Source organism: Symphalangus syndactylus, chromosome 3, assembly GCF_028878055.3.
Source record: "Symphalangus syndactylus isolate Jambi chromosome 3, NHGRI_mSymSyn1-v2.1_pri, whole genome shotgun sequence".
NCBI lineage: Eukaryota > Metazoa > Chordata > Mammalia > Primates > Hylobatidae > Symphalangus > Symphalangus syndactylus.
Window position 1 is genome coordinate 78911769 of NC_072425.2, and position 26141 is coordinate 78937909.

Sequence of the window (26141 nt, forward strand, 5' to 3'; positions counted from 1 at the left end):
AATTGTAAGACATGCAAGAAAATAGAAAAGCATTACCTATAGGTAGGAAAAGAGAAGCAGGTAATATAAACTGCTTATGAGAAGGCCCAGATGTGGGATTTGGCAGACAAAGACTTCAAAGCAGTTATAAATTTTGTTCAGAGAACTAATGGTTACCAGAGACTGGGAAGGGTAATGGGAGGGTGGGGTGAGGGTTGGGATGGTTAATGAGTACAAAAAAAAAAATAGTTAGAATAAATAAGACCTACTATTTGGTAGCACAACAGAGTGAGTACAGTCAATAATAACTTAATAGCATGTTTTAAAATAACCCATTTCCCATTTGCCCCAAGAATACTGCACTGGCAGTAAGCTGCAACTTTCGTTCTTCCTAAATGCAAAATGGGTTAAAGAGTGTAACTGAATTGTTTGTAACTCAAAGGATAAATGCTTGAGAGGATAGATACCTCATTCTCCATGATGTGCTTATTTCACATTGCACACCTGTATCAAAATATCTCATGCACCCCATAAATATATACACCTACTAGGTGCCCACAAAAATTAAAAATTTAAAAATATTCAGAGAACTAAAAGTAACCAGGTTTAAAGAGGTATAGAAAGATATGATGACAATGGCTTATGAAAAAGAGGGTATCAATAAAGAGAAATTACAAAAAGAATAAAAAATTTTTCAGTTGAAATATACATTAACTGGCCAGGCACCGTGGCTCACACCTGTAATCCCAGCACTTTGGGAGGCCGAGGCAGGCAGATCACGAGGTCAGGAGATTGAGACCATCCTGGCTAACATGGTGAAACCCCATCTCTACTAAAAATACAAAAAAATTAGCCGGGCATGGTGGTGGGCGCATGTAGTCCCAGCTACTTGGGAGGCTGAGGCAGGAGAATGGCATGAACCCGGGAGGCAGAGCTTGCAATGAGCCGAGATCACGCCACTGCACTCCAGCCTGGGTGACAGAGCAAGACTCCATCTCAAAAAAAAAAAAAAAAGAAAGAAATATACATTAACTGAATCAAAGTTTCACTTGAGTGGCTCAACAGTAGATTTGAACTGGCAGAAGAAAAGAAGTCAGAAAACTTAAAAGATAAGTGGATAGAAAGTATGCAGTCCAACAAACAGAAATGAAGAGGACCTTGAAGGTGGGACACCATTAAACACACCAGTATATGCATGAAAAGACTACCAGAAGGACAAGAGAGAGCAAAAAGCAGAAAAATGTATTTAAAGATATAATATCTGAAAACAATCTACAAAATTCAACAAACCCCAAGTAGGATATACACAAAATGCTTCACACCAAGACACATCATAGTAAAAATGTTGAATGCTACATAGAGAAAATTTTGAAAGAAGTAAGAGAAAAATGGCTCATCGCATATAAGACAACTCCAGCAAGAGTAACACCTAAATTTTCATTGGAGGTTCTAGTAACTAACTGTTAAGTATTGCTTACTCTTGGTATAGTTAAATGAGTATTGATTGTTCTGAATGAAGTTAATCGGATATTGACAGAACTTGATACATTTTCTGGGGTTAGCTTCAAGTACCCAATGACTGAATGCTTTGAATATTATCAAAGGACCAGTACAAAATATTCTGTATCAGTTTATCCTGTTTGTTACATTTCTTCAGATGAAGTTACTCACTTGACTGCCCATGCAGTGCAGTGCTGTGGAAAGAAATATTGTATTCCATATTAACCTCAAAGTAACGGTTTGATAAACAATCGAAATGAGTAATTAAAATATTTGCTTAAAACTATAAGATCTGACAAAGGATTGGAGAGCCGAGGGCTGATCTATGAATCTCCAGTATGGTGTTTTTCAACTCACCATGAGAGGACTAAGGATGGGTCTTGGTTGGATAAATGGGTATGTTTTTGTGGTGGCATTGGAGAAGGTAGAAAATAAAAGGGAATTTATATACAACTCTTCTCTGCTTCACAACAACTTTGTTGTTTCCAATGCTGGATCTGGAAGTCCCTATAATGGGGCTAAAATTAAGGCCCAACTGTCTGGTAATATTACAAAACCAGACAGTATGCCTATTACTTTGACTAATGACAAGAATTCCAAAGAGATTAATGGGGTGGATGATCCTCTGTCTGCATCTCAGCAGCTTGGGACTGCCTGTGCAAATGTTGTGCTGCCTATTGGGTGGCATAGCCATTATTTCTGTGTACTTATCCAATCCATCCCCATATGTGTGCAAATGGACAAATGAAGAAGTCCTGGCATGTCTCATCTTGCTACTGTCATTATAGCCAAATGAGTTACTGACTTCAGGAGGAAAGGTTTGTTTTAAAATTAATGATAAATGAGAGAAAAGTGAATCAGGCTGAGAGAAGAGAGCCAGTGTGTTACAAAAGGGAAAAATCAAAGATAATTTTGGTGTCCTAAGAGAGGTTTAAAACAAGTGAATAATATTCTCTCTTAGCTTTGACTCAGATGCCCCCTGGGGCAAAAGACTGCTAAAACTTTCTCCACTTTAAAAAAATGAAGAAACTGTAAAATGACCAATCTAATAAATATACTTCCACTATTGATCTATGTCCTTCTAATCAATAAACAGATTGGAGCTCAGGCAATGACTAGGTGAAACAATACTAATGTGGCTGTCTCATATGGTTCCCGTTTCACAGAGAATTCAATTAGTATAAATGTATACTAATAGAAGTATAAATCTCAATTGATGTATATCATACAATACAGATAACTGAAGATCAGGGAGAAAAAAATATATAAAATATGTGGCACTTCCTGCTGGCATTACAGGATGGTTTAAATTCACAACCCCTCAGGGGTGATTACAATTCTTTCAAATCTGTATGTGCGTTTTGATTGCCTATTGATTATATGCTGTTGAAAGCCAAATGATTCTGTCAAACTAAGAGTGATTGTTTTGCTGTAAAAGGCTCTGACCAAAAATTATGGGGGTGGAGTGGACTGCTGTAAAATGTAAGCCTAGCAGACCTGGAATTAGTGTGAACTGAAGTGTTTGCATATCACTGATCATTGGTCAAGGAATAAAACATACTGATTAATAGTGCTGCTTTTCATCCATGAGTCCAAGATGTTTGGGAGCAGGTTTTAACAGTGCGTCAGCAGTGTTTACCATTAACAGTGAGACTGATGATTTATACCTGGTCTCATTGGAAACTTCAGAGTCCTCTGCTGTTGGGGCTTGTTGCCTAGCAAGAATACGCCTATGTGTCCGGCAGGGTATAAGATACACCAGCAGAAAATCCATTTTGGAGTTTCTGATGTGTTTTGTGCACATGTTGAATCCTTATGTGATAGTGAAATTGTGTCCATACAACACTTGCACAAGGAAAAATGGAGTTCGTGCATGGCCCTTACCCAGACCCCTTGCTGTGAGGCAGCCTTTGGCTGTGATGTAAATACTGACTTTAATGGTATTGCTATATTGTACCCTTTCCCTTAATAAATAGTAGATATTTAAGCACTGTCATTTTGGGCCTTGTGAGCCTTCCTTAGCAATTGACTCTTGTTTAATTGCCACTATTAAAGTACCACATTTTTTTGTAATGTGGCAGTTCTGTAGTTTTAGGCCTTGTGGCCATTTCTCAAGGTGTCACTTGCTTCACTGCCTAGGGAGTTACCTGTCCATAACTGACAGAGAAAACGTAGCTTCTGAGGCCTTCACTTTAGCGTATCCTTTTCTGAGCCCAAACATGATCATGAAGTAGAAAAGCGCAATAGGAAAAAACTAGTGAAATCTGAAAAAAAAAAGTGTCTAGTTAATAATGTTATGTTTCTTAGTTACAAAAACATACCATAGTAATATGCTAACCTTAGGGGAAACTGGGTGAGGAGTATATACAAACTATCATTGTAATTTTTCTGTAAATATATTCTCAAATAATTTTTTTAAAAGAGTACTCATCTATACTTTTCTGAAAATTAAGCATGCAGAAAGGCATGCTTTTTGACCCTCAATTCCCTTGGGCACTGTGCAGTAAGCTCAAGTAGCATCATGCTATCAGAGACTAAGGAGAATAAAAAAGAAGGAAACATTATTTCCATAACAGATGGCACCTTTCTGCCAGGAGCGGTAAGTACCTGAGGAAGCTAAGCAGTGCCAGGGCCAGTCCCACACCAACTCCTTCATCATCCCTCCCTTTTTCCTCATGAGCTGCCCGAAGTAGCCCCTCAGTGTCTGATGTGCCAGCCCTGGAGGTGCTGAGATGGTCCTCGTCCGAAGGTGGGCTCTTCTTTCATGGCTCATCTTTGCAGTGATGCTACTCAATTAACTGTTAACAACAGTGTCAAGGAAATACCTGTCCTCTAACTAATTCTAAAGATGCCATCATTCTCCCTCACACTATCCTTGCCCACAATATAACAAGGGATGGGAATTAGAGACATTCTTCTCGGGTCAACTGATTTATTGTCCTCATGCTCAACCTATCAGATTAAACTCGCAGAAAGCAAGATGCTCAGGGCTGGGAAAAACTGTTACTGGTCTAGGTTTTAAAAATGATTTTGTCTACTTTCTTTTCTGCGCTCATCAAACTGTAGGCTAAAATGATGGCACATTAACTAAATGCTTTCTTGGCTAATATTATGCCACACCCTATTGTTTTACCAAAAGTGAGTCTGCTTTCTCATACCAGGACTGTACTTCTGGAACAAAGTAGCCCTTTTCATTCCAATTCCAAAACCTGCTGTCTTAGTTTGGTAGAAATATCACTGGTTTGTGATGCAGTGTGAGGAGGCATCATGATGTTGGAGGAAGATATTCCAAACAGGATGCTGAGGCTATACGCATACAACAGAGGAGAGGAGACCACTTGCTTTATAATCATCCTGTGCAAAATGAGTAAGTGGAGTGGGATAAAATAAAAATAAAGGCAAGCAAAAAGTATGTAAGAATCACCCTGTCCTCCCTGACCCCCCCCCCTCCAAACACACAAACACACAAGGTGATTGGGGAAATCTCAGCTATCTCCAAGGTCCTAGAAGAACAGGCAAGACTAGTTTTAGGACAAGGCTAATGTCCAGACATAGCAGGCAGCCCAAAATCTAACAGCACTGAGGGAAGCCAACAGAGGACACAGTCACTCAGAAAAGGAAGTGGACATGCCCAGTGCAGGTTTGGCTGTTGGCGCCCACTAGAACTCACCAGTGAGTTATAACGTTTATATACAGACTAAAAGATCTTCCACAGAGCTCAGACTATTCACATTTATTCATATTCTCCACAGAATTCAAATTATTCCATTTTTAACTTCACATTTTACAGTGAGTTTTTCTATAGGTAAATGTTTTCTTATATATGTTCTATAAAATTTTTGATATTACAAAACAGAAGCTTGGTACGTCAGTTCTAGGTGAATATTTTATCTCCAATTCTAAAACTGACATATTTCGTCAGAAAAAATTACCTAGGAAAAATGCCATTTATTCAAAATATGAAATTTTATTATAATTGATGTTTAATGCAATTCACTTTATGAAGGCTTTTGTGGTTTTCCCTAAAATTTCTGTTTTAATGAAGGGTCCTGATCATCCTGGATGTTGACAAGTTTTCTTCTTCATGTAACGTCTCTGATGCACAATAAACTGATTACAGTTTTTCTAAAACTGATTATACTCATAGGGTTTCATCTCTCTAACAGAAAGTTTAAGCTAAACTATGTCCATTTAACTAATAAGCCAAACTTGTAAGAGCTTAACAGACTATAAACTTAACTCTTGCTTTAAAGCAACAAAAACAAAACCCTGGTGAAGACCTGGAAGAGAATTCTGTTCGTTTTTCAGACTCTAGCTTCCTTGACCTTGTGCTCTATGGTTTTCATCACACAGGACCCAAGTTTGCTGCAGAAATAACCTCTAATCCATCTTATGAACCAGGAAGACTGTGAGGTGTTTTTTTTTTAAGGGCCAAGAGTAAATCTAATATATATCATTAGCACCACATCCCATGGTCAGCCCCACCTGAATAAATGGCATATTGGGATTTTTCGACAAGCTATGAGCCTAATGAAAAAGGAAATGGATAAGGGAAACAAGTTCTTAGCCTATGTCACATGAGTTTCTGCACTACGTGTTACGTGGTAAGGTATGCATTCCCTCAGGACTTCCCAAATACATTACATGCTAGAGTTTTCTTTCTGGTGTGCATTCTGGTGTGATGTACCTTAAGAGCTGCCTTACGGACAAAAGTCTTCCCACATTCATCACATTCATACGGTTTCTCCCCTGTGTGAATTCTCTGGTGTACTCTGAGAGTTGAATTTTGGGCAAAAGCTTTCCCGCATTCATTACACTCACAGGGTTTCTCCCGTGTGAATTCTCTGGTGTGCACTAAGGTGTGATTTCTGGGAGAATGTTTTCCCACAATCATTACATTCATAGGATTTCTCCCCTGTGTGAATTCTTTGATGTACTCTGAGGGTTGAATTATGGGCAAATGGCTTCCCACATACATTACATTCGTAGGGTTTCTCCCCTGTATGAACTCTCTGATGTGCACTAACATATGACTTCTCAGAGAAGGTTTTCCCACATTCACTACATTCATAGGGTTTCTCCCCTGAGCGAGTTCTAAGATGTGCTCTGAGATGTGACGTCTTGGAGAAAGTCTTCCCACATTCATTACATTCATAGGGTTTCTCCCCTGTGTGAATTCTGTGATGTGCCCTGAGGGCTGAATTATCAGCAAACATTTTCCCACATTCGTGACACTCACAGAGTTTTTCCCCAGTATGAATTCTCTGATGTGCACAGAGGTGTGTTCTTTGGGAGAAAGTTTTCCCACATTCGTTACATTCATAAGGGTTCTCCCCTGTGTGAATTCTTTGATGCACTATGAGGGCTGCCTTATAGACAAAAGTTTTCCCACATATGTTACATTCATACGGTTTTTCCCCTGTGTGAATTCTCTCATGTCCAGTGAGGTATGACTTCTGGGAGAAAGTTTTCCCACACTTGCTACATTCATAGGGTTTCTCCCCTGTATGAATTCTCCGATGTGTACTGAGGCGTGTCTTCTGGAAAAAAGTTTTTCCACATTCACCACATTCATAGAGTTTCTCCCCTGTGTGGATGTTCTGATGTGCTCTAAGGGCTGAATTATGGGCAAACGTTTTCTCACATTCATTACATTCATAGGGTTTCTCCCCTGTGTGAATTCTCTGATGTACTTTGAGGGCTGAATTATGGGCAAAAGTTTTCTCACAGTCACTACATTCATAGGGTTTTCTACCTGTGTGAATTCTCTGATGTGCTCTCAGGGCTAAATTGTAGGTGAAAGATCTCCCACATTCACTACATTCATAGGGTTTCTCCCCTGTGTGAATTCTTTGATGTGCCTTGAGAACAGAAATATGGGCAAAAGACCTTCCACATTCATTACATTCATAAGGTTTCTCCCCTGTGTGAATTCTATGATGTGCTCTGAGGGCTGAATTATGGGCAAAAGTTTTCTCACAGTCACTGCATTCATACGGCTTCTCACCTGTATGAATTCTTTGATGTGCTCTCAGGGCTGAGTTATAGGTAAAAGATTTCCCACAGTCATTACATTCATAGGGTTTCTCCCCTGTGTGAACTCTCTGATGTACATTGAGGTGTGTCTTGTGAGAGAAAGTTTTCTCACATTCAACACATTCATAGGGTTTTTCACCTGTGTGAATTCTCTGATGTGCTCTGAGATGTGATGTCTTGGAGAAAGTTTTCCCACATTCAATACATTCATAGGATTTCTCCCCCATGAGAATTCTCTGATGTCCTTTGAGATGTGATGTCTTCCCATGTTCACTGCCACCACAGTTCCATCTCTGCATCTGTTTTCTGGTGTCCTATGAGGGGTGACTTGTAAGATCTCACACAGCCATTGTTATCACAAGGTTTCTCTTTTGTGTGAATTCTCAGATGTTTGCTGAGGTTTGAATTCTGACAGAAAGCTTTCCCACATTCACTCCATTCATAAAGTTTGAATCCCACATAAGTTCCAGGATGCTGAATGGGATGTGAACTTGAACAAAAGGATTTTGCACATTCCTCATATTGGTAAGGTTTCTCTCCTGAGTGGGGCCTCTGATGCTGAATGAGGTGTGCTTTCCGGTAAAAGGATTTTCTGCATTTCCCATGCTCATCAGAAAGGTAGAATTTATCTTCTGTGTGAATTCTCTGATGTGCTGTAAAGTCTAATTTCTGGTAGAGGGCATTTGTACATTCATTATGTTCACCAAATTTATCTCCAGTTTGTGTTTTCTGATGTACTATATGGGCTGAGGTCTGGCTAAAATTTTCTTCACATTTATTGCTTTCAAAAGCACTCCATCCTGTAATAGTTCTCTGAGATTGAGTGAGGGGCGACTTCCTACTGAAATTAATCCCCCTTTCATTACACTCATAGTGTGTCATAGCCATGTGAACTTTATTGTATTCAATGGCGGTGGTTTTGTCACAGGATGTCCCATATTCATTAAGATCAGAGCATTTCCCCCTTGTGTCAGTTCTCATGTGGTTGAATAAAGTGGTTTTATCAAAGTTTTTTCTAAATTCATCATCCTTACAGGACTTTTCTCCTGTTAGAAAACTCTCAGGTATAATACAAATTGTCTTATCATGTAAACCTTGTCCACATCCATCACATCCAAAAGATTCCTTCAAAGTTTGAAATTTCCAATGCTGATCTTTCTTATAACTGAAAGCTTTTGCATTTTCACCATGTTCATAAGATTTCTCTCCAGCATGAGCTTTCTCATGCTTAATATCAAGCTGCAATTTCTCACACACATTCATGTATTCAGTCTTCTTTCTTGAATATTTTGTTTCACTTATAATTAATTCAGAAGCAATTGGCAAATTCATTCTATGTGAGTCACATTTACAGGGTATTTTTTCTGAAAACTCTGGAGCTATTTCCAGATTAAATGGTTTTTCTAAACTTTCTGTCCTTCTTTATTCAATGTTTTGTCAGCGTCATTGATGAATATTTCTTGCCACAGAGGTTTTTCTTGTTTTTCCCAGATCCCTTTGATGTGATCAACTTTAAAATATCCTAAAATGAGAAAAACTGAAAATATACTATAAATCTTACATTTCTCATGGAGAAGAACTTATATTTTGATTTTGGTTTTGGTTTTTGAGATTGGGTATTGCTCTGTCACCCAGGATGGAGTGCAGCGGCGTGATCATAGCTCACTGCAGCCTTGAACTCCTACGCTCAAGTGCTCCTCCCACTTCAGCCTCCCTACTAGGTGGGACTATAGGGATATGCCACCACGTCCTGTTAATTTCTTTTATATTTAGTGGAGACAGGGACTTGCTACATTGCCCAGGCTGATCTTAAACTCCTGAGCTCAAGTGATCCTCCCGCCTTGACCTCCCAAAGTGCTGGGATTACAGGCATGAGCCACTGTGCCCGGCCCATGTTTTGTTATGTATTTTATTCTATTGTTTCTGGTCATGTTTCCAAATATTAAATAATTCATGCACACAGACAGATTCTCTCCTCATCCATGCTGTTTATAAAACAGGAATTATTTCCAGGGCCAGTCAAGGTGGAGTAGTAACCCCTTTCCTCCCATATCTTCCCTCTTACAATTAAAAATCTCTAGAGAAAAAACAAAACAACACAAAAAAATTAACAAATATACAAAGCCTATAAAATGGAAAGAAAGTGGACTTCAGGACTTAAGAAATTACACAGTGGAGAATTCTAAGGCTATTCTATATCCTAGACTGGGTGCTGAAGAAACCTACAATCCTGCACTGACAGGCACAGACAAAAAGAGCACAAAGAAAAGCCTGCTCCTTCCAGCCAGAGGTCTGAGAAAATGGTGTTCTAACAGAATAGGAAACACTTTTGATGTTTTCTCATGCTCAGGCCAAACCAAAATGATACACTCCTGTGGTTCCATGGAGGCTGAGCAGGGAGCTAATGTTCCCTGCCGTAGATACACAGGATCTGCATGCTCTTATATGTTTTCTTCCATAAGCCATGAAGAATCCTGAGAAAGTTCCATTCTTGGGATATGCTGGGAGATGGTCACAGCAGCCACTACCAAAATTCTGCCTAGAACCAAATTATTATCTAATTTATGGAACAAATGTCTTAATCTGCAAGGGCAAGAATATAATAAGTTGTTTTAGGGCACTGACAGGAACTCATAGCAGCTATGGGAAGGAAAGAAGAAAAAAAGAAGTACAGAAGTAAGAGCAGAGGCAGGAATACACAGTAGGCCCAATACTCAAGCAGAAGAGATAAGTTAAAGTAGCACTTGCGATAACCATGGCTTCAAACCTGAAGACACAATGCATTCAACAGCTGAATTCACATTCTTTTCAAATGCACATGGAAGAATCATCAAAACAGACTATATTCTAGACTGTAAGATAAACCTTCACAAATATAGAAGAAATAAATCATACAGAGCATGATCTTGGGCCACAGAGAAATTATACCAGAAATCAGTAAACACAAAGTTATCTGGAGAAATACAAAAGAACTGTAAGTTACACATTCCTAATTAACCCATGGGTGAAAGAAGAATTCTCAAATGAGATTATTTTGAAGTGAATGTAAACAAAACAACATAAGAATACAGAAATTTGCGGATGCAGCTAAGGCAGTACACAGAGATAAATTTGGGGCTTAAATTTTTTTGGCCAGGCGCGGTGGCTCACGCCTGTAATCCCAGCACTTTGAGGGGCTGAGGCGTGTGGATCACAAGGTCAGGAGTTTGAGACCAGCCTGACCAACATGGTGAAACCCCTTCTCTACTAAAAATACAAAAGTTAGCCGAGCATGGTGGTGCACACCTGTAATCCCAGCTACTCAGGAGGCTGGGGTAGGAGAATTGCTTGAACTCAGGAGGTGGAGGTTGCAGTGAGCTGAGATTGCCCCACGGCACTCCAGCCTGGGTGACAAGTGAGACTCTGTCTTTAAAAAAAAAATTGTATTTGAAAAGAAAGATCTCCAGTCAGATGCTTGTTTCCCCCTTAGGAAACTAGATAAAGACAGGACATTAAATTGAAAGAAAGTAGAACGATGACAAAAAAGTCAAACCAAAAGCTTAATTTTTTTAAAAGTTTTTTTAATGATAAAAACCATTAGAAAAAAGAGAAGTCACAAATTATCAATACCAAAAATTCAAGAGTGGACTAACTACTAACAGACATTCACGAGATAATAAAACAACACTAACAATAACTCTGTCTTAGTTCGAGCTACTACAACAAATTACCATAGACTAAATGGCTTAAAGAATAAACATTTGTTTTCCCCAGTGCAGGAGACTGGAAGTCCGAGATTAGGGTGCCAACATGACTGTGTTCTTGTGAAGACCTCTTCTGGGTTATAGACTACTCACTTCTTGTTATATCCTTACATGGTGAAAAGTGAAGTAGCTAGCTCTGACGTCGTTTTGTAAGAGCATTCTAATCTCTCTCTCTTTTTTTTTTAACTATAAAAGCAAACTAACTTTATTTGGACAATCTAAGTGGAAGGAAGGGGCAGGTGAATGTGTATTGTAACCACAGAGAATATATTCTATGTCAAATGTTAAAACATAATGGCAGAATAATCTAAAAGACATTTTTTTCTAAAGGTGCTGTCAGTAAAAAGCATATTTATGAAAACATAGCATATTAACTTACTTCATTATGATGGAGGATATGTTAACTGAATGTCTAATTTACTCAAATTTTAACTATGTTTGCATATGTAAATAAGGTTTAAGAATGTAATGAAATCTTCGTGTGTGTGTGTGTGTGTGTGTGTGTGTGCAGTTCCAAATAACAACTTCTGGACCAAATGGTTTTAATAGTGAATTTTACCAAACATCCAAGGAAGAAATAATACCAATCCTACACAATGTCTTCTAGAAAATAAAAGATGGAATATTTCCCAAATTATTTTATAAGGCCTGCCTCATCCTCATAGCAAGATTAGGCAAATACTATTCAAGAAAAGAAACTTTCAGACCAATATCTCCCATAACATAAATGCAAAAATGTCCCAAAAAGTACATCAAAATATATAAACATAGATAATATATCAGTGAAATTTACCCCAAAAATGCCAAACAGTCACTACACTGCGATACTGTAAAAACCACAGTTTTTATGCTGCATTTTAGTCAATGTAATGTCCTATCAGTAGTCTGAAGAACTAAAATCACACAATACATCAATGCCAAAAATTTTAACAAAATTCAAAATCCATTTATTAATTTAATAAAAGTAATCTATAAAAAGCCTATAACTAACACTATACTCAAGAGAGACTGAATGTGTTCCCTCTAAGATCAGGAAAAAGACAAAGATGCCCACTACCAGTACCTTCACACAAGACTGCACTGGAAGGACCAGCCAGTGCAAAAAGGCAAGAATAAAAACACAAAGATACAGAGTAAATTTACACAGAAAATAATTTAAAATCAAAAAAGTTCCTCGAACTAATAAACGTTTTTAGCAAGGGCAGAATCTAAGGCCAATATACAAATCTATGCCTATAAACACACAATGAAGAATTGGAATTTTAAATCACAGCAACAATATTTATCACAGCACCAAAACCAAATTAAAAACAAAAATTAAAGCCTTGTTATCTGTGTTCTAAAAACTAAAATACATTGATGAAAGAAATCAAAGAAATAGTAAATAAATCAGTAGGGATATTTTGTGTATGGATTGGAAGACTGTACGTTGTTAAGATGTCAATTCTCCTAAGCGCTACAGATTCAATGCCACTCCAGTTTAAATGCCAACATGTTTCCTTTGTAAAGATTATGAACCTCATTTCAAAATTTATAGAGAAGATGAAAACTGGAGAAGTACTTGACTTCAAAACTTAATAAGCTAGAGTAATCAAGTTAATGTGGTATCAGCATAAGGAAAGACATGTAGATGAATGAAAAGGAATAGAAACTACAAAAATAGACCCACAAATGTACAGCCATCTGTTTTCTGAGAAAGGTGGAAATGCTGTTCAGTGGAGAAGTAACAGTCTTTTCAAAAAGTGATGCTGGAATAACTGGACTCCCTGTTCCAAAAACGTTAAGCTTGACACATAACTCAAACTTTCTATAGAATTTAACACAAAATGGATTATCAACTAAGTGTAAAAACTGAAGCTGTAAAACTTCTAGAAGAAAATAGGATTCCTAAATCTGTTACTTTGAGTTTCAAAGTTTCTAGATAGAACAACAAAAGCAGGTTCTGTAAAAGAAAATTAGTAAGCTGGACTTTATCAAAATTAATATTCAGTTTTAGTGAGCCTCTTCCGAAGTTACACTAGTGGGAGTGAGGTGCAGCATCACTGCCTGCTATGTGGGGATGGAAGTCCAGCTCCCCACTGATCTGATGCCCTGGGGGTGGAAGAGGAGGCTTCTACTTTTTTTTTTTCCTTCTTTTTGAGACAGTCTCTCTCGTCACCCAGGCTGGAATGGAGTGGCACAATCTTGGCTCACTGCAACCTCTGCCTCCCGGGTTCAAGCGATTCTCCTGCCTCAGCCTCCTGAGTAGCTCGGATTACAGGCACCCGCCACCACGCCTGGCTAATTTTTGTACTTTTAGTAGAGACGGGGTTTTGCAACGTTGATCAGGCTGGTCTCGAACTCCTGACCTCAGGTGATCCGCCCACCTCGGCCTCCCAAAATGCTGGGATTACAGGTGTGAGCCACCGTGCCCAGCTGAGGCTTCTACATTAACCCATGGGTGAAAGATCAGGAGCCCCACAAGGACTCTGATGACACTAACCACCTTGTATTTTGTCAGGTGCCAAGACCCCTAGTGCATCTTCATTCTTCTTTCCACCCTTCAGTAGTGTGATCTTGGCTCACCATAACCTCCACCTCCCAGGTTCAAGCAATTCTCGTGCCTCAGCCTCCCAAGCAGCTGGGATTACAGGCACAAGCCACCATGATTGGCTAAATTTTTTGTATTTTTAGTAGAGACAGGGTTTGCCATGTTGGCTAGGCTGGTCTCAAACTCCTGGCCTCAAGTGATCTGCCTGCCTCGGCCGCCCAAAGTTCTGAGATTACAAGTGTGAACACTGTGCCTGGCTAGATATTGCATTTTTTAGAAACTGAAGGTTTGTGGCAACCCTGAGTTGGGCAAGTCTGTTGGCGCCATTTTTCCAATAGCAAGTGCTCACTTTGTGTCTGACTCAGCAGCTTTTAGCAAACAAATATTTTAATTAAGGCATGCATACTGTTTTTTAGACATGTTATTGCACATCTAAAAGACTATAGTGTAAACATAACTTTTATAAGCCCTAGGAAACAAACATTGGGTGTAACTTGCTTTATTGTGAAATTTGCTTCATTGTAGTGGTCTGGAACAGAAACTGCAGTATCTCTGAGGCATGCCTTTATATGCAAATATTTAGCTGCACATAGTGGGTAGAGTAGAAAGGAATACATTTACTCCATCCTTCCCCTGGGTAATGCATTCTGTATTTTATTAAATCCTTCCCTAAGAAGAGTCATTAACCTATTCTATATGATCTTCTAGAATATTTCTACTTCTGCTTTGATAATTAGGTCTTAAGTCAACTGAATTCGACTTTTTGTTTTGTTTTGATCTATATGGATACCTCAAGATCCTTTCCTCATTGTTCTCCAGTGTCATCTATCTAAGATGTCTATCAAGTATATGTTTTTTCTTTTCTCTTTTTTTTTTTTGAGACGGGGTCTTGCTCTGTCACCCAGGCTGGCGTGCAGTGGTGCAATCTCGGCTCAATGCAAGCTCTGCCTCCCGGGTTCACATCATTCTCCTGCCTCAGCCTCCCGAGTAGCTGGGACTACAGGCGCCTGCCACCACGCCTGGCTGATTTTTTTGTATTTTCAGTAGACACGGGTCTCTATCTCCTGACCTTGTGATCCACCTGCCTTGGCCTCCCAAAGTGCTGGGATTACAGGCATGAGCCACCATGCCTGGCCTCATGTTTTTTCTTGAACTTTCTACTCTGTTTCACTAATTTACGAAATCATCCCACCCCCTAGCTCCATGCTACTTAGCTACACCGCACTTTACATAAAGCCTCAATATCTGGTAGAGCAGCAAATCCTCCTGTATCACTTGTTTTTATGAATGGGATTGTGTTTGGTATAGCGTTACCTCTTTACAAATGTATCCCGACTTTATTATATAGGTGTTTCCTCTCTTTTATCTTTGATAGGGTTAGCTGCAGTTTAATTCATTTTATTTTTCTTGTAAGAAACATTCCATTTCTGTTTTCCATTTTATTAATTTCTAATTTTACTTTTAAATTCTTCTGTTTTCACTATTGTATTTTTGATGCTGTTCTTGCTTAATTTATTAATGAGACTATGAACTTCCTTCTGTCCACTACTTTAGCTATACCTGATGGTTTCTGACTTGCAGTTACAATTATTTCATTACGGAAATCAAATCCAAAATTGCATTACACTTTTTTGTATATTGTTTAAAAGAGATAACTTTAGAATTTTTCCAAGTGATTTTTTTCATTTTATTATGAATTTCTAGATTTACCAAACTAGGTTCAGAGAATACTGTTTGTGTTTATTCTAATTTGTTGGATTTATTGAGGTTTTCTCTTTAGACTAATAGTATACTCTATTTTATCATTATTCCATTAAAACATGAAAGTTTTGTTTTTTGCATTAGCATACATATACACAAATGTATGGTTCACTTTAATACAAATGTAATTTGTACCCTCTCAAGGCATATTTATTTAACGTCCATTGTACCTACTGTTTAATCAGATGAGACATATTATGATGTCCTAATTCTAATGAGTTTTAAGTTCTTAGAACTCCATTATTTTATGTTTTGGAAACATTGATATTATATTATTTGGTGCAGTCATTCAAATCCTTAAAGGTTTTCATTTCCCTGTGCTCTTGAATGACAGCTTTTCCTACTTTAATGAATTTCTTGCCTGAATTCACATCTGCATGATATAGAACACGAAACCTACATTATTTTATCTTTATTGACTCAACTACTTTACTGATCTTTTTTTTTTTTTTTTTTTTTTTTTGAGATGGAGTCTCGCTCTTTCACCCAGGCCGGAGTGCAGTGGCGCTATCTCGGCTCACTGCAGGATCTGCCTCCCGGGTTCACGCCATTCTCCTGCCTCAGCCTCCCGAGTACCTGGGACTACAGGTGCCCACCACCGCACCCAGCTAATTATTTGTATTTTTAGTAGAGATGGGGTTTCACCGTGTTAGCCAGGATGGTCTCGATCTCCTGACCTCATGATCCGTCTGCCTTGGCCTCCCAAAGTGCTGGGATTACAGGCGTGAGCCACTGTGCCCGGCCCAACTTTACTGATCTTTTATAATGATCTATGTTACTTATTTAGGGATATCCTTTTTAGACAATCAATATGATCCAATAATTTACATTTAGTGACTCAGCAACATACTTGATCTAAATTATGTCAATCTTTATGTGATGCTATTTGTTGGTATGGCTTCAAACAAAAACCTTAATTGTGCTTCACTTCTAATAAGATGATTTTACTTTTTTATTCTAAAAATGACACTGAAAACTATAACATTTTAAGATTTCTGGAACCATTTATTTGTACAAAGGCTAATAGGCATATAAAAAGATGCCTGATATCATTAGTGACCAGGGAATTAGTGACGAGGGAAGACTTATTTGTGTCCTTCCCAAATTCGTATCTTGAAGCCCTAACCCTCAGTGTAACCATATTTGCAGACAAGGCCTTCAAGGAGGCAAAAAGGGTAAAAATGAGGTCACAGGGAAGGACCCTAATCCAGTAGTACCAATATCTTTATAAGAAGAGGAAGAAGCACCAGAGTATTCTCTCTCTCCCACTGCATGTGCACAGAGGAAAGGCCACATGAACACACAGCAAGAAAGTGGCTGTCTTCAAGCCAGGAAGAGACGCTTCACCAGAAACCAACTTATTAGTACTTTCATCTTGGACTCCCAGCCTCCAGAATCATGAGAATTTCTGTTGTTTAAGCTACCCAGCCTATGGTATTTTATTATGATAGCCGTAGCTGACTAATACAGGAATGTACATCAAAACCACAGTGAGATATCACTTCACATCCACTGGGGTGACTGGAATCAAAAAGTCAAATAATAGCAAGTATTGGTGAGGATGTGGAGAAATCAGAACCCCCATATGCTGTTGTTAGAAACAGAAAAATGCTGCATTTAGAAAAACATTCTGGTGGTTCCTCAGACAGATAAAGACACAGATACCATATGACCCAGCAGTTTCACTCCTAGGAATATACACCAGAGAAATAAAAACAATTGTCCATGCAGAAACCTGTAAATAAATGTTTATATTAGCATTATTTGTAGGTGGAATCCCAAATATCTACTGACTGATAAATGGACAAACAGGGGGTATATCCATACAATGGGACATTATTTGGCCATAAAAAGAATGAAACATGTATTTTATATCAGTCGTAAACATCATGCTAGGCAAAATAAACCAATCACAAAAGACCACATATTATATATGATTCAATTTATATAAAATGTCCAAAATAGGCATATCTATAGAGACAGAAGTAGACTGGTTATCTAGGGCTGCAGAGGGCAGGGAGGATGGGAGAGTGATAACTAAAGGGTACAGGTCTCTTTGAGGTCATGAAAATTAACTGTGGTGATGTCTGCATATACAGTCATCCCCTGGTATCCATGGGGAGTTGGTTCCAGGATTCTCTTAAATACCAAAATCCACAAATGCCCAAGTCTTTGATGCAAAATGGCATAGTATTTGCATATAACCTATGCACATCCATTTGTATACTTTAAATCATCACCATATTAATTATGCTACCTAATACAATGTAAGTGCCATGTACATAGTTGTTACATTGTATCGTTCAGGGAATAGTGACAGGAAAAAAATGTCTATACATGTTGAATGAAAGTGCAATATTTCATCCCTGAATAGTTTTGATCTGTGGTTGCTTGAAGTCACTGACCTGTACACTTTAAAGGAGTGAATTGCAGGCATGTGAATTATATCTCAATAAAGCTGTTTCAAAAAAACTTTCAAAGGTGCTCTCCCTCTAAAGTCTACATACCCCCGGGGGCTCCTTCTGTTAACGCCCACTCACCTGGGTACCTCTGGTTCAGGAATTCATCATCTAAGGACCATGGCTCCGCTCCTTGCTCCAACTTGGAGATCACCTGGGTTTAGTAATGCAACATCCTGTAAACAAAATAATTGAGGGTATACATGGACCAGATTCACAGGCTTTTGGGTTTCCAAAGGTAAAAAAAGATATGACAGCAAAGCATTAACTGAGGCTGCTCATTTGAAATTTTTAATGGGAAAGTAATGACATGTTGCTTTTGTTTCTGTAAAGGTTTCAACTACTTCAGACCTTTTAATCCAAAGCCCTTTAATCTCTATAAAGGGTCCATGTGTTTTGATACTTTTTAAAAAGGGACATATATTCTCGAGAGAGCCCCATGGTAAGCTGTGCTCACCCACTGAGACGAGGTGGCTGTAGTTCTCCAGCATCACCTCTCTGTACAGGGTCCTCTCGACAGGGCCCAGGTGCTGCCACTCTTCCTGGGTGAATTCCACAGTCACGTCCTGGAATGACACTGATGCCTGCAACAACATTTATCACAACAAATGTAACAACGGTTTGTTCAAGAGTTCAGAATTGGGTGACACAGAAAATATCTTTGAGAGCTACTACTAAAATGAATGTTTATAAAGGCCTATTTTAGACCCAAAATTGTCTTAACATATGTAACTTAATTAAAACATTTTTTAACTTGCCATAATTTCTCTATATGTTTATGAATTCTAGGTTTTTGTAAGACAAAAAAATTCAATGTAAAACAACTTCCTTCCAACCACCTCCTTCCTCCTTCCACATCTCCGCAAATTATCTGGGGTAGTCTCTAGGACATTCACACCCTCCCTGGACATCATCACTGTAAATTCTGGCGGCTAAGGAAGAGATATATGTGAAGTCTGGAGATACCCTCACCAAACTTATGCATAAATAAATGTATAGAAATATATAAGGGTAGAGCAGGTGAAGAGCAGAGAACAGCTACAATAGTTGTAACCAAAGAGACTGGCATAAAAGAACACTTCCTACACTGAGGTCACAGCAATGGATGTAAGAATAGGGATAAAATCACGGAAGAGAAGCAACACCCATTTAATACAATACTTTCTTGTACAGCTACTCATCTAGCTGTATGAGAAGCTCCTTTTAAAAAAATTTTGTTTTTAATTGACAGAAAGACAAATATTATATCTCACTTATATGTGGAATCTAAAAAGTTCAAACTCATAGATGTAGAGAGTAGAATGGTGTTACCAGAAGCTGGGGGTGAGGGGTGAGGGGTGAGGAATGGGGAAACATTGGTCCAAGGGTACAGAGTTTCAGTTACATAAGAGGAATAGTTTTTGAGCTATTGCACAGGATGATGACTAGAGTGAAAAATAATGTAACGTATATTTCAAAATAAGCAGCTGCTTAATGGTGCCAAAACTGGTATTTGGGAAAGAAGAAAACATGTGTTAGAAGATTCAGTGAGAGTTCTGTTCATGTTGATACGTAGCTAGAACTGTTCCTTCAACCAGGACACACATGATTTTAGAGCACAGAAGGTAAGATGGGGATGAAGATAAGCATTTAGGAGTCACTAGCAATTCAGGTGGTGAATAAAGTTAGCAGAGACAGACAGACAGCTCCTTGAGCACAAAGGGATTGAAGAAAGAAAAGAACCAAAAATAACACCTGAGGAACCACAAAGCAGAAAAAGTATAGGCCACAAAGCCAGAGATGTTTTCCAAAAAATAACAACAGAATCAGGAGGGGGCAGAGTCTTAGAAATTGAGAAAAGAGAAAAGTTTCCACAACAAGAAGACTTCAAATTCAAATTAGCAAGTGATGGCAGGGAAGATACTGAAGATCCAAGAAAATTCCTTCTTCCATAAAAGCAATGAGAAACCGGCAAAAACTGCAGAATTAACTTTTTCAGAACTCTAGAAGCTACCAAAGGCTTACAGCAATCTGTGGAACATTGGTATGAGAAAAACAGCTGCATCGCAGTAAGAACAATGATCTTGTGTCATTTCAACCTGCCCTATTTCCATCCCTCTCACTCCCACACGGCATTAGCTTTGAGAAACGTCTGAAACAACAGGAGAATCCAGCAGCCTGGTATCCACTGGATGAGGCAGACTGGGTCACAGGTTGGCCAAAGGCTCATTCCCAGAAAACCCTCATTATCTGACCTAGTCTGTGGTTCCCTGGAAGAGCTGACTTGCAAGGCTGATTGTCTGAATTAAGTCAGAGTTCCCCAGTGTGAAAAGCCTTATTCTTGAAGGCATTTGCCAAAAACATTCAAAGGCAATTGTTTAACTTAGCAGCTACCTGAGGCGGTGTACAACACCTGACATAAGTAACAGCCTAATTGAAAAGCTTTTTAGAAAGGAAAAACTGGAGAATGGGATGTTCCTAAAGCTTTTGAAAAGCTCCTATAGATTCTAGAGACTCTAGGTCACCTACATGCATAGAGCTGAGCATATGCCCAGGGCTGTGATTATGCTCTGGAAAGATGTGAGAAGGCCCTAAGCTGTCACCCTGGGTGACCCTAGGGTTTGGGGTGAACTGGAAGTGAAGGAAGTGAAGGTTAACATGGGGTTATAAATTGCCTGGATGTCTGTTGAAGGAATGCCCCAGTACTCATGAGGCTCTCTGGCAAAGACTGAGAGCCTTACTTTAGGTTTCAGGCGTTTAAGAAAATTTCTGCAGACTTCTGCGGCCACACGTGACAATACACACAGGCTCTACTGAATCAATTAAAAAGTCACTAGACAAATTTCAACAACAACCCCTGCAAATCGAGAAAGTTTTCTAGAGTTGCCACCTTATTTTATTTAAAATGTATAGTTTTCAACCAAAAAAATGCAAAACAAGAAAAGAAACAACCAAGTAAGACCCATATGCAGGAAAAAAAGTACAATCAACAGAAACTGCTCATGAGGAAGCAGGCACTGGACGTAAACAGACGATGACTTTAAATCAACGATGTTACATATGGTCAAAGACTTAGAGGAAATGATATGTAAGGACCAAAGGAAAGTATTAGAATAGTATCTCACCAGATAAAGGATATAAATAGACAGAAACTATAAAAAGGGACCAAATAGAAACTCTAAAGTTGAAAAGTACAAAACTAAAACAAACATTTTACCAAAGACACCTGTTCAACAGCAGGTCTGAACGGGTAGAAGAATGAAGCGACTGGACAACATGCCTACTGAGATTACGCAGTGAGAAACAGAAGGAAAATCACAAGAAACGAACTCTTGGACAGCACCAAGCTTATCAACATATGCCAAATAGACTAACAGAACAGAGACAGAAAGGGTCTAAAACAATATCAGAAGTAGCAATGGCCAAAAAACCCCACGAATCTGATATAAATGATAAATCTACATGACCAAAATGCTTCACAAACTTTAAGTAGGATAAACTTGGAGAAAGAAATCCACACTGGCTGGGCACAGTGGCTCACGCCTGTAATCCCAGCACTTTAGGAGGCGGGCAGATCACTTGAGGCCAAGAGTTCGAGACCAGCCTGGCCAACATGGTAAAACCCCATCTCTACTAAAAATACAAAAATTAGCCAGACATGTTGGTGAATGTCTGTAATCCCAGCAACTTAGGAGGCTGAGGCACAAGGATTGCTTGAACCTGGAAGGTGGAGGTTACAGTGAGCCGAGATCATGCCACTGCACTCCAGCCTGGATGACAGAGCGAGAGACTGTCTCAAAAAAAAAAAAAAAAAAGAAAAGAAAAGAAAAAGAGAAAAGAAAAAAGAAGAAAAGAGAAATCCACACCTGGACATGAGAATCAGAGTGTTAAAAAGACAAAGAGACAATTGGAAAGCTGCAACAGAGAAACAAGTCATCATATTACAGGCTGATTTCTAATGAGAAACTATGGAGGACAGAGGGCAATGGAATGACATATTCAAAGTGCTGAAACAAATACTGTCAACCAATAACCTCTATATCCAGGAAAAACAGAGAAACTGTAATTTTCCCAGGTAAACAAAACCTGAGAGAATTCATCACAGGCAAGAGTGCCTATAAGAAATAGCAGAGGGAGCGGTTCAGCAAAACTATGGAGACGGCAGTAGGTTAGTGGTTGTTTGGGGCTCAGAGGGAATCAAGTGGTAGTTACGGTGTACACAGCTTCTTTCTAAGGCAATAAAAATGTTCTAAAATTGACTGCGGTGATATTAGCATATTATCTGAGAATATACTAAAAAAAAAATCACTGAATTCTACACCTTAAATGGGTACATGATAAGATACGTGAATTGAATCTCAAAAAAGCAGTTTTAAAAAAAGAAAAAAACAAGGGAAGACAAAATCATCTGGAGACAACAGAGAAGACTAAAGAGCCAAGGACAGAAATTGAGGCTGAGCCGAGTGAAAGGACAAGGAAGGTGGCTCCATGAAGACATTAGCGGGGGAAGGACCGGTGAGGGGCAAGTATCACTAACGGAAATGTTCCAGGACAGAGTGAGACATTGAGGCAAGTGCTACGGAAAAGCCAAGCAAGTTAAGGAAGAGACCACATCCACTGGATTTGATGATACTCTGGGTAGGGACACGGGAGGTCCCAGGCAAGTGGCAAGAAAAAATCAAGGCATCCCATGAAGAGTTGACCTTAAATGCTAAGTGTGGAAATACCTGAAAGAGAACAGAATTTTGGACCATCTGCTGAGCAACCTGAGTATCATGGGTCCTCAAAATATTTATGGAGAGTGATTTTAAAGACATTCAGTTGATTCATCAGAAAAATGTTAAATTCAACCCTTGCATTGGAGCACTTGAAAAATAGTACTGAATGTGTTCAATTTAGCATTACAATTTCTAATTCTATTGAAGAAGTAATATTCTGTTATTTGGCAATTTATTAACTAAGTCATCTACTTGAAGAACAATAAATACATTTTGTTATCTTTATGTTTATATTCCATGATAAATCAGTTTGCTTTATCTTGCTCATCAATGTAAACCTTTAAGTATTATCTGTCTGACACTCCACCATGGCTGTCAATAACCTCAGAAATAAATCTGAAGCTTAATTTGGTAAATTTGTATATCGGAGGATCTGCATCTATCCACATGCCACTTTGCTCTGCTATTCATCTGCATTTCTACATCTTCTATGAATGTGTCTGATCCATTTCTATTTCTACTTTTCCATGTTAATGTACAGACACATAAACCCTTACAAAACCTATCGTAAAATAAACTGGTTTTTAAAAACCGAACTCACCTGAGACATGTTCATTTTCTGCTGCTCCTGGAAGAGTGTAGAGAACTGTGGAGGTTCAGCTGGGGAGGAGGAAAGAGCAATGGGGTCATGAGAGACCTGGTCTGCCTCACAGTTCTTACAGAGATGGTCCCTGACATGAGATGGTTCGACTTGATAATGGTTTTACTGTGACATAACCCCACTGTAATCAAGGAGCATGTAATCATATTCATGTGCCTAAAAAAATATCATCGCACTCAGCTGGAGAAAAGGATTCCCAATGCAGAATGTCCCTTTGACTCTAGAAAAGGGACAGGAAGGACCACTCAAAGATAGCCACACCTGAATATGTGCATCTCTGATAGATTATATGCGCTTAAACTTACATTTTCACTGAGTAAATACTGTTTTTATTGATTTACTAATAATTATGTTGATTTATTAACAATTATGTTCCCTTTTGACTAAGAAAAAAGTAAAAATAAAACAAAGGATTAAGCAAATTCAGGTACACAGAGATGAAGCTGTTTACCTTCATTAAAGCTAATGTCAAAGAACTACTCAGCCGGGCGTGGTGGATCACGCCTGTAATCCCAGCAATTTGGGAGGCCGAGTGGGGTGAACTGCTGGAGGCCCAGAGTTCCAGACAAGCCTGGTCAACATGGCGAAATCCTGTCTCTACTAAAAATAGAAAAAATAAATAAATAAATAAATTTAAAAATAATTTTTTTAAAAAAAGAACTACTCGGGCTGACTTATTAATCAAGTTCTTACTGTCTTTACACCCAGAATTAGCGCTTCTATGGAAAAAATAAAGATGGGATGTTTTATGCAAGGAATTTCAGGCCCAATATTTTTGGGCTTCCAATATAGGAAATTCTTCCTCTACTACCAGGAAGAGGGAACACTAGTATCACTCTAAATGCCACATGTAGTGATAAACACAGTGTGAGAGGGACTCAGAATGTGGAAGAAGTGAAGGCAGAAAGGCAAATAGGCTGCTGTTTGGGATCTGGACAGCTGATTATGTCCTCCCTGGATATCACGACCTAACCAGCCCTCCAGTAAAGTGTCTTTTTCCACTCAGGGTGACAGTCACTCATCCCTCTCAACCCCAGGGAATTGCCTTCTGCAAGTTAGTCCACAGCAAAGTCACACGGTCTGTGATGGCTTCTGGATGTGGTGACATCACTAAATCTGACGCATATATTATATAGGGAATCAAGAACTGCCTCTGGGGAAGCAATCAGGACCTGCTCCTTTCTAGAATCTTCTGCCTCTGCTCTGATGCTCTAGAAGAGGTCTCCGTCATATGGGCTGTTCTTCTATGGCAGTAGTCCCTAGGACTCCCTCTTTACTGCCTCATAGGAGCTGCTTTGCTCCAGAGGGGCTGGGACTTAGGTCTGAGAAACAAACTCAATTGAAACCTTCACCTAATACCCTAAACCTGACTCGAGATTCAGTAGAAATGTGCGATCCAGCACTGCAGCCATCAGCCACATGGAACCATTGAACATCTGAAGTTTGGCCAGTGCCACAAGTCGAATATTTAGGATGCAATGAGTTAAGTAAAATAAAGCGGTAAAACTGACTTTGCATGCCTCTTCTCTTGCTGTAGCTACTGAAAAATTCTAGACTCTTTTTTTTCTTTATTGAGACAGAGTCTCGCTCTGTCACCCAGGCTGGAGCACAGCAGCGCAATCTCAGGTCACTGCAGCCTCCGCCTTGGGTTCAAGTGATTCTCGTGCCTCAGCCTCCCAAGTAGTTGGGATTACATGAGTGCACCACCACGCCCGGCTAATTTTTGTATTTTTGTAGAGATGGGCTTTTGCCATGATGGCCAGGCTGGTCTCGAACTCCTGGCCTCAAGTGATCCACTGGCCTAGGCCTCCCAAAGTGCTGGGAATACAGGAGTGAGCCACCGCGCCTGGCCAAAAATTCTGATTTATATTTGTGTTTTGCCTTATCTTTCTGTTGGACAGCACAGCACTAGAATATCAATCTGTGCCTTTGAGGAGACAGCGGGAGCAGTACAAGAGGATTCAGGAACCTTAGCCTGAATCAGGTTCTGTAGAGACCTGACAAATCGCAGAATGTAATTACCACTCGGTGAGATTCTGTCCACATTTACTTCACAATCATCTACACAGATCTGGTGACAGGCCACTCTGCATAAGCGCTCTGAAGGCTTTAGGCAGGTACTGGCAAGTCTGGGTTTCAGGCAGACAGCATATTAGAAAGAGCAGGACAGGGAGTCACATCTCTCAGCATTTGCATCTCACCTCTCTCACCTACTAGTGTGTGCCCTGGGGTACCCATCCCCATGAACTTTCGTCCATTTTTTTAAAATGGCACGTTTATACCACGGAGGGTCATTGTGAGGGTTAGGTGAAATACCAAACGATGAGAATAAGTGTCTCATAATTGTGAGAGCAGCTTACACTTCACACAGTGACTATTACAGACACCTGACAAAATGCTTTACAGGTGACAACTTATTTAATTCTCAGAATAGGAACACGAGTTACTAGTAACCTCCTCCTGTTCGCCGTCAACCTTATCCGTGAACATTCCTCTTCCCGCGCCCGCAACCCCGCAGGGACCGGCAGCCCCTACACTTGCGGACAGGACTCGGCCCGGGCCCGCGAACGGGGCCGGGGAGGAGAGAGGAGGGCCATCCTGGGGACTCCTGAGACTGCCTGCTACTGTCCCCCGCACACAAGCCCGCCCGTTCCCAGGTTTCTGGGCCGCGCGGAGCCCTGTCACCGACGCTCTCACCCCAGGTGCGCAGCCTTGGCTCCCGCGCAGACCTAAAGACTCGGACACCGTGTCCCTTTCAGGCCGGGGAGTGCGGAC

General features: G+C 39.6%; 1 protein-coding gene across 1 annotated transcript; it reads right to left on the reverse strand.

Moving 5' to 3' along the window:
• Positions 1–5197: 5197 nt before the first annotated feature.
• LOC129479358 (zinc finger protein 658-like) lies at positions 5198–26141 on the reverse strand. Its single transcript, XM_063637017.1, is given in 9 exon segments — positions 5198–6308; positions 6310–7800; positions 7802–8924; positions 8927–9037; positions 18090–18164; positions 18167–18184; positions 18466–18592; positions 23307–23365; positions 26064–26141. Coding segments are annotated over 8 exon segments (3168 nt in total). The 5' UTR covers positions 23322–23365; positions 26064–26141; the 3' UTR covers positions 5198–6100.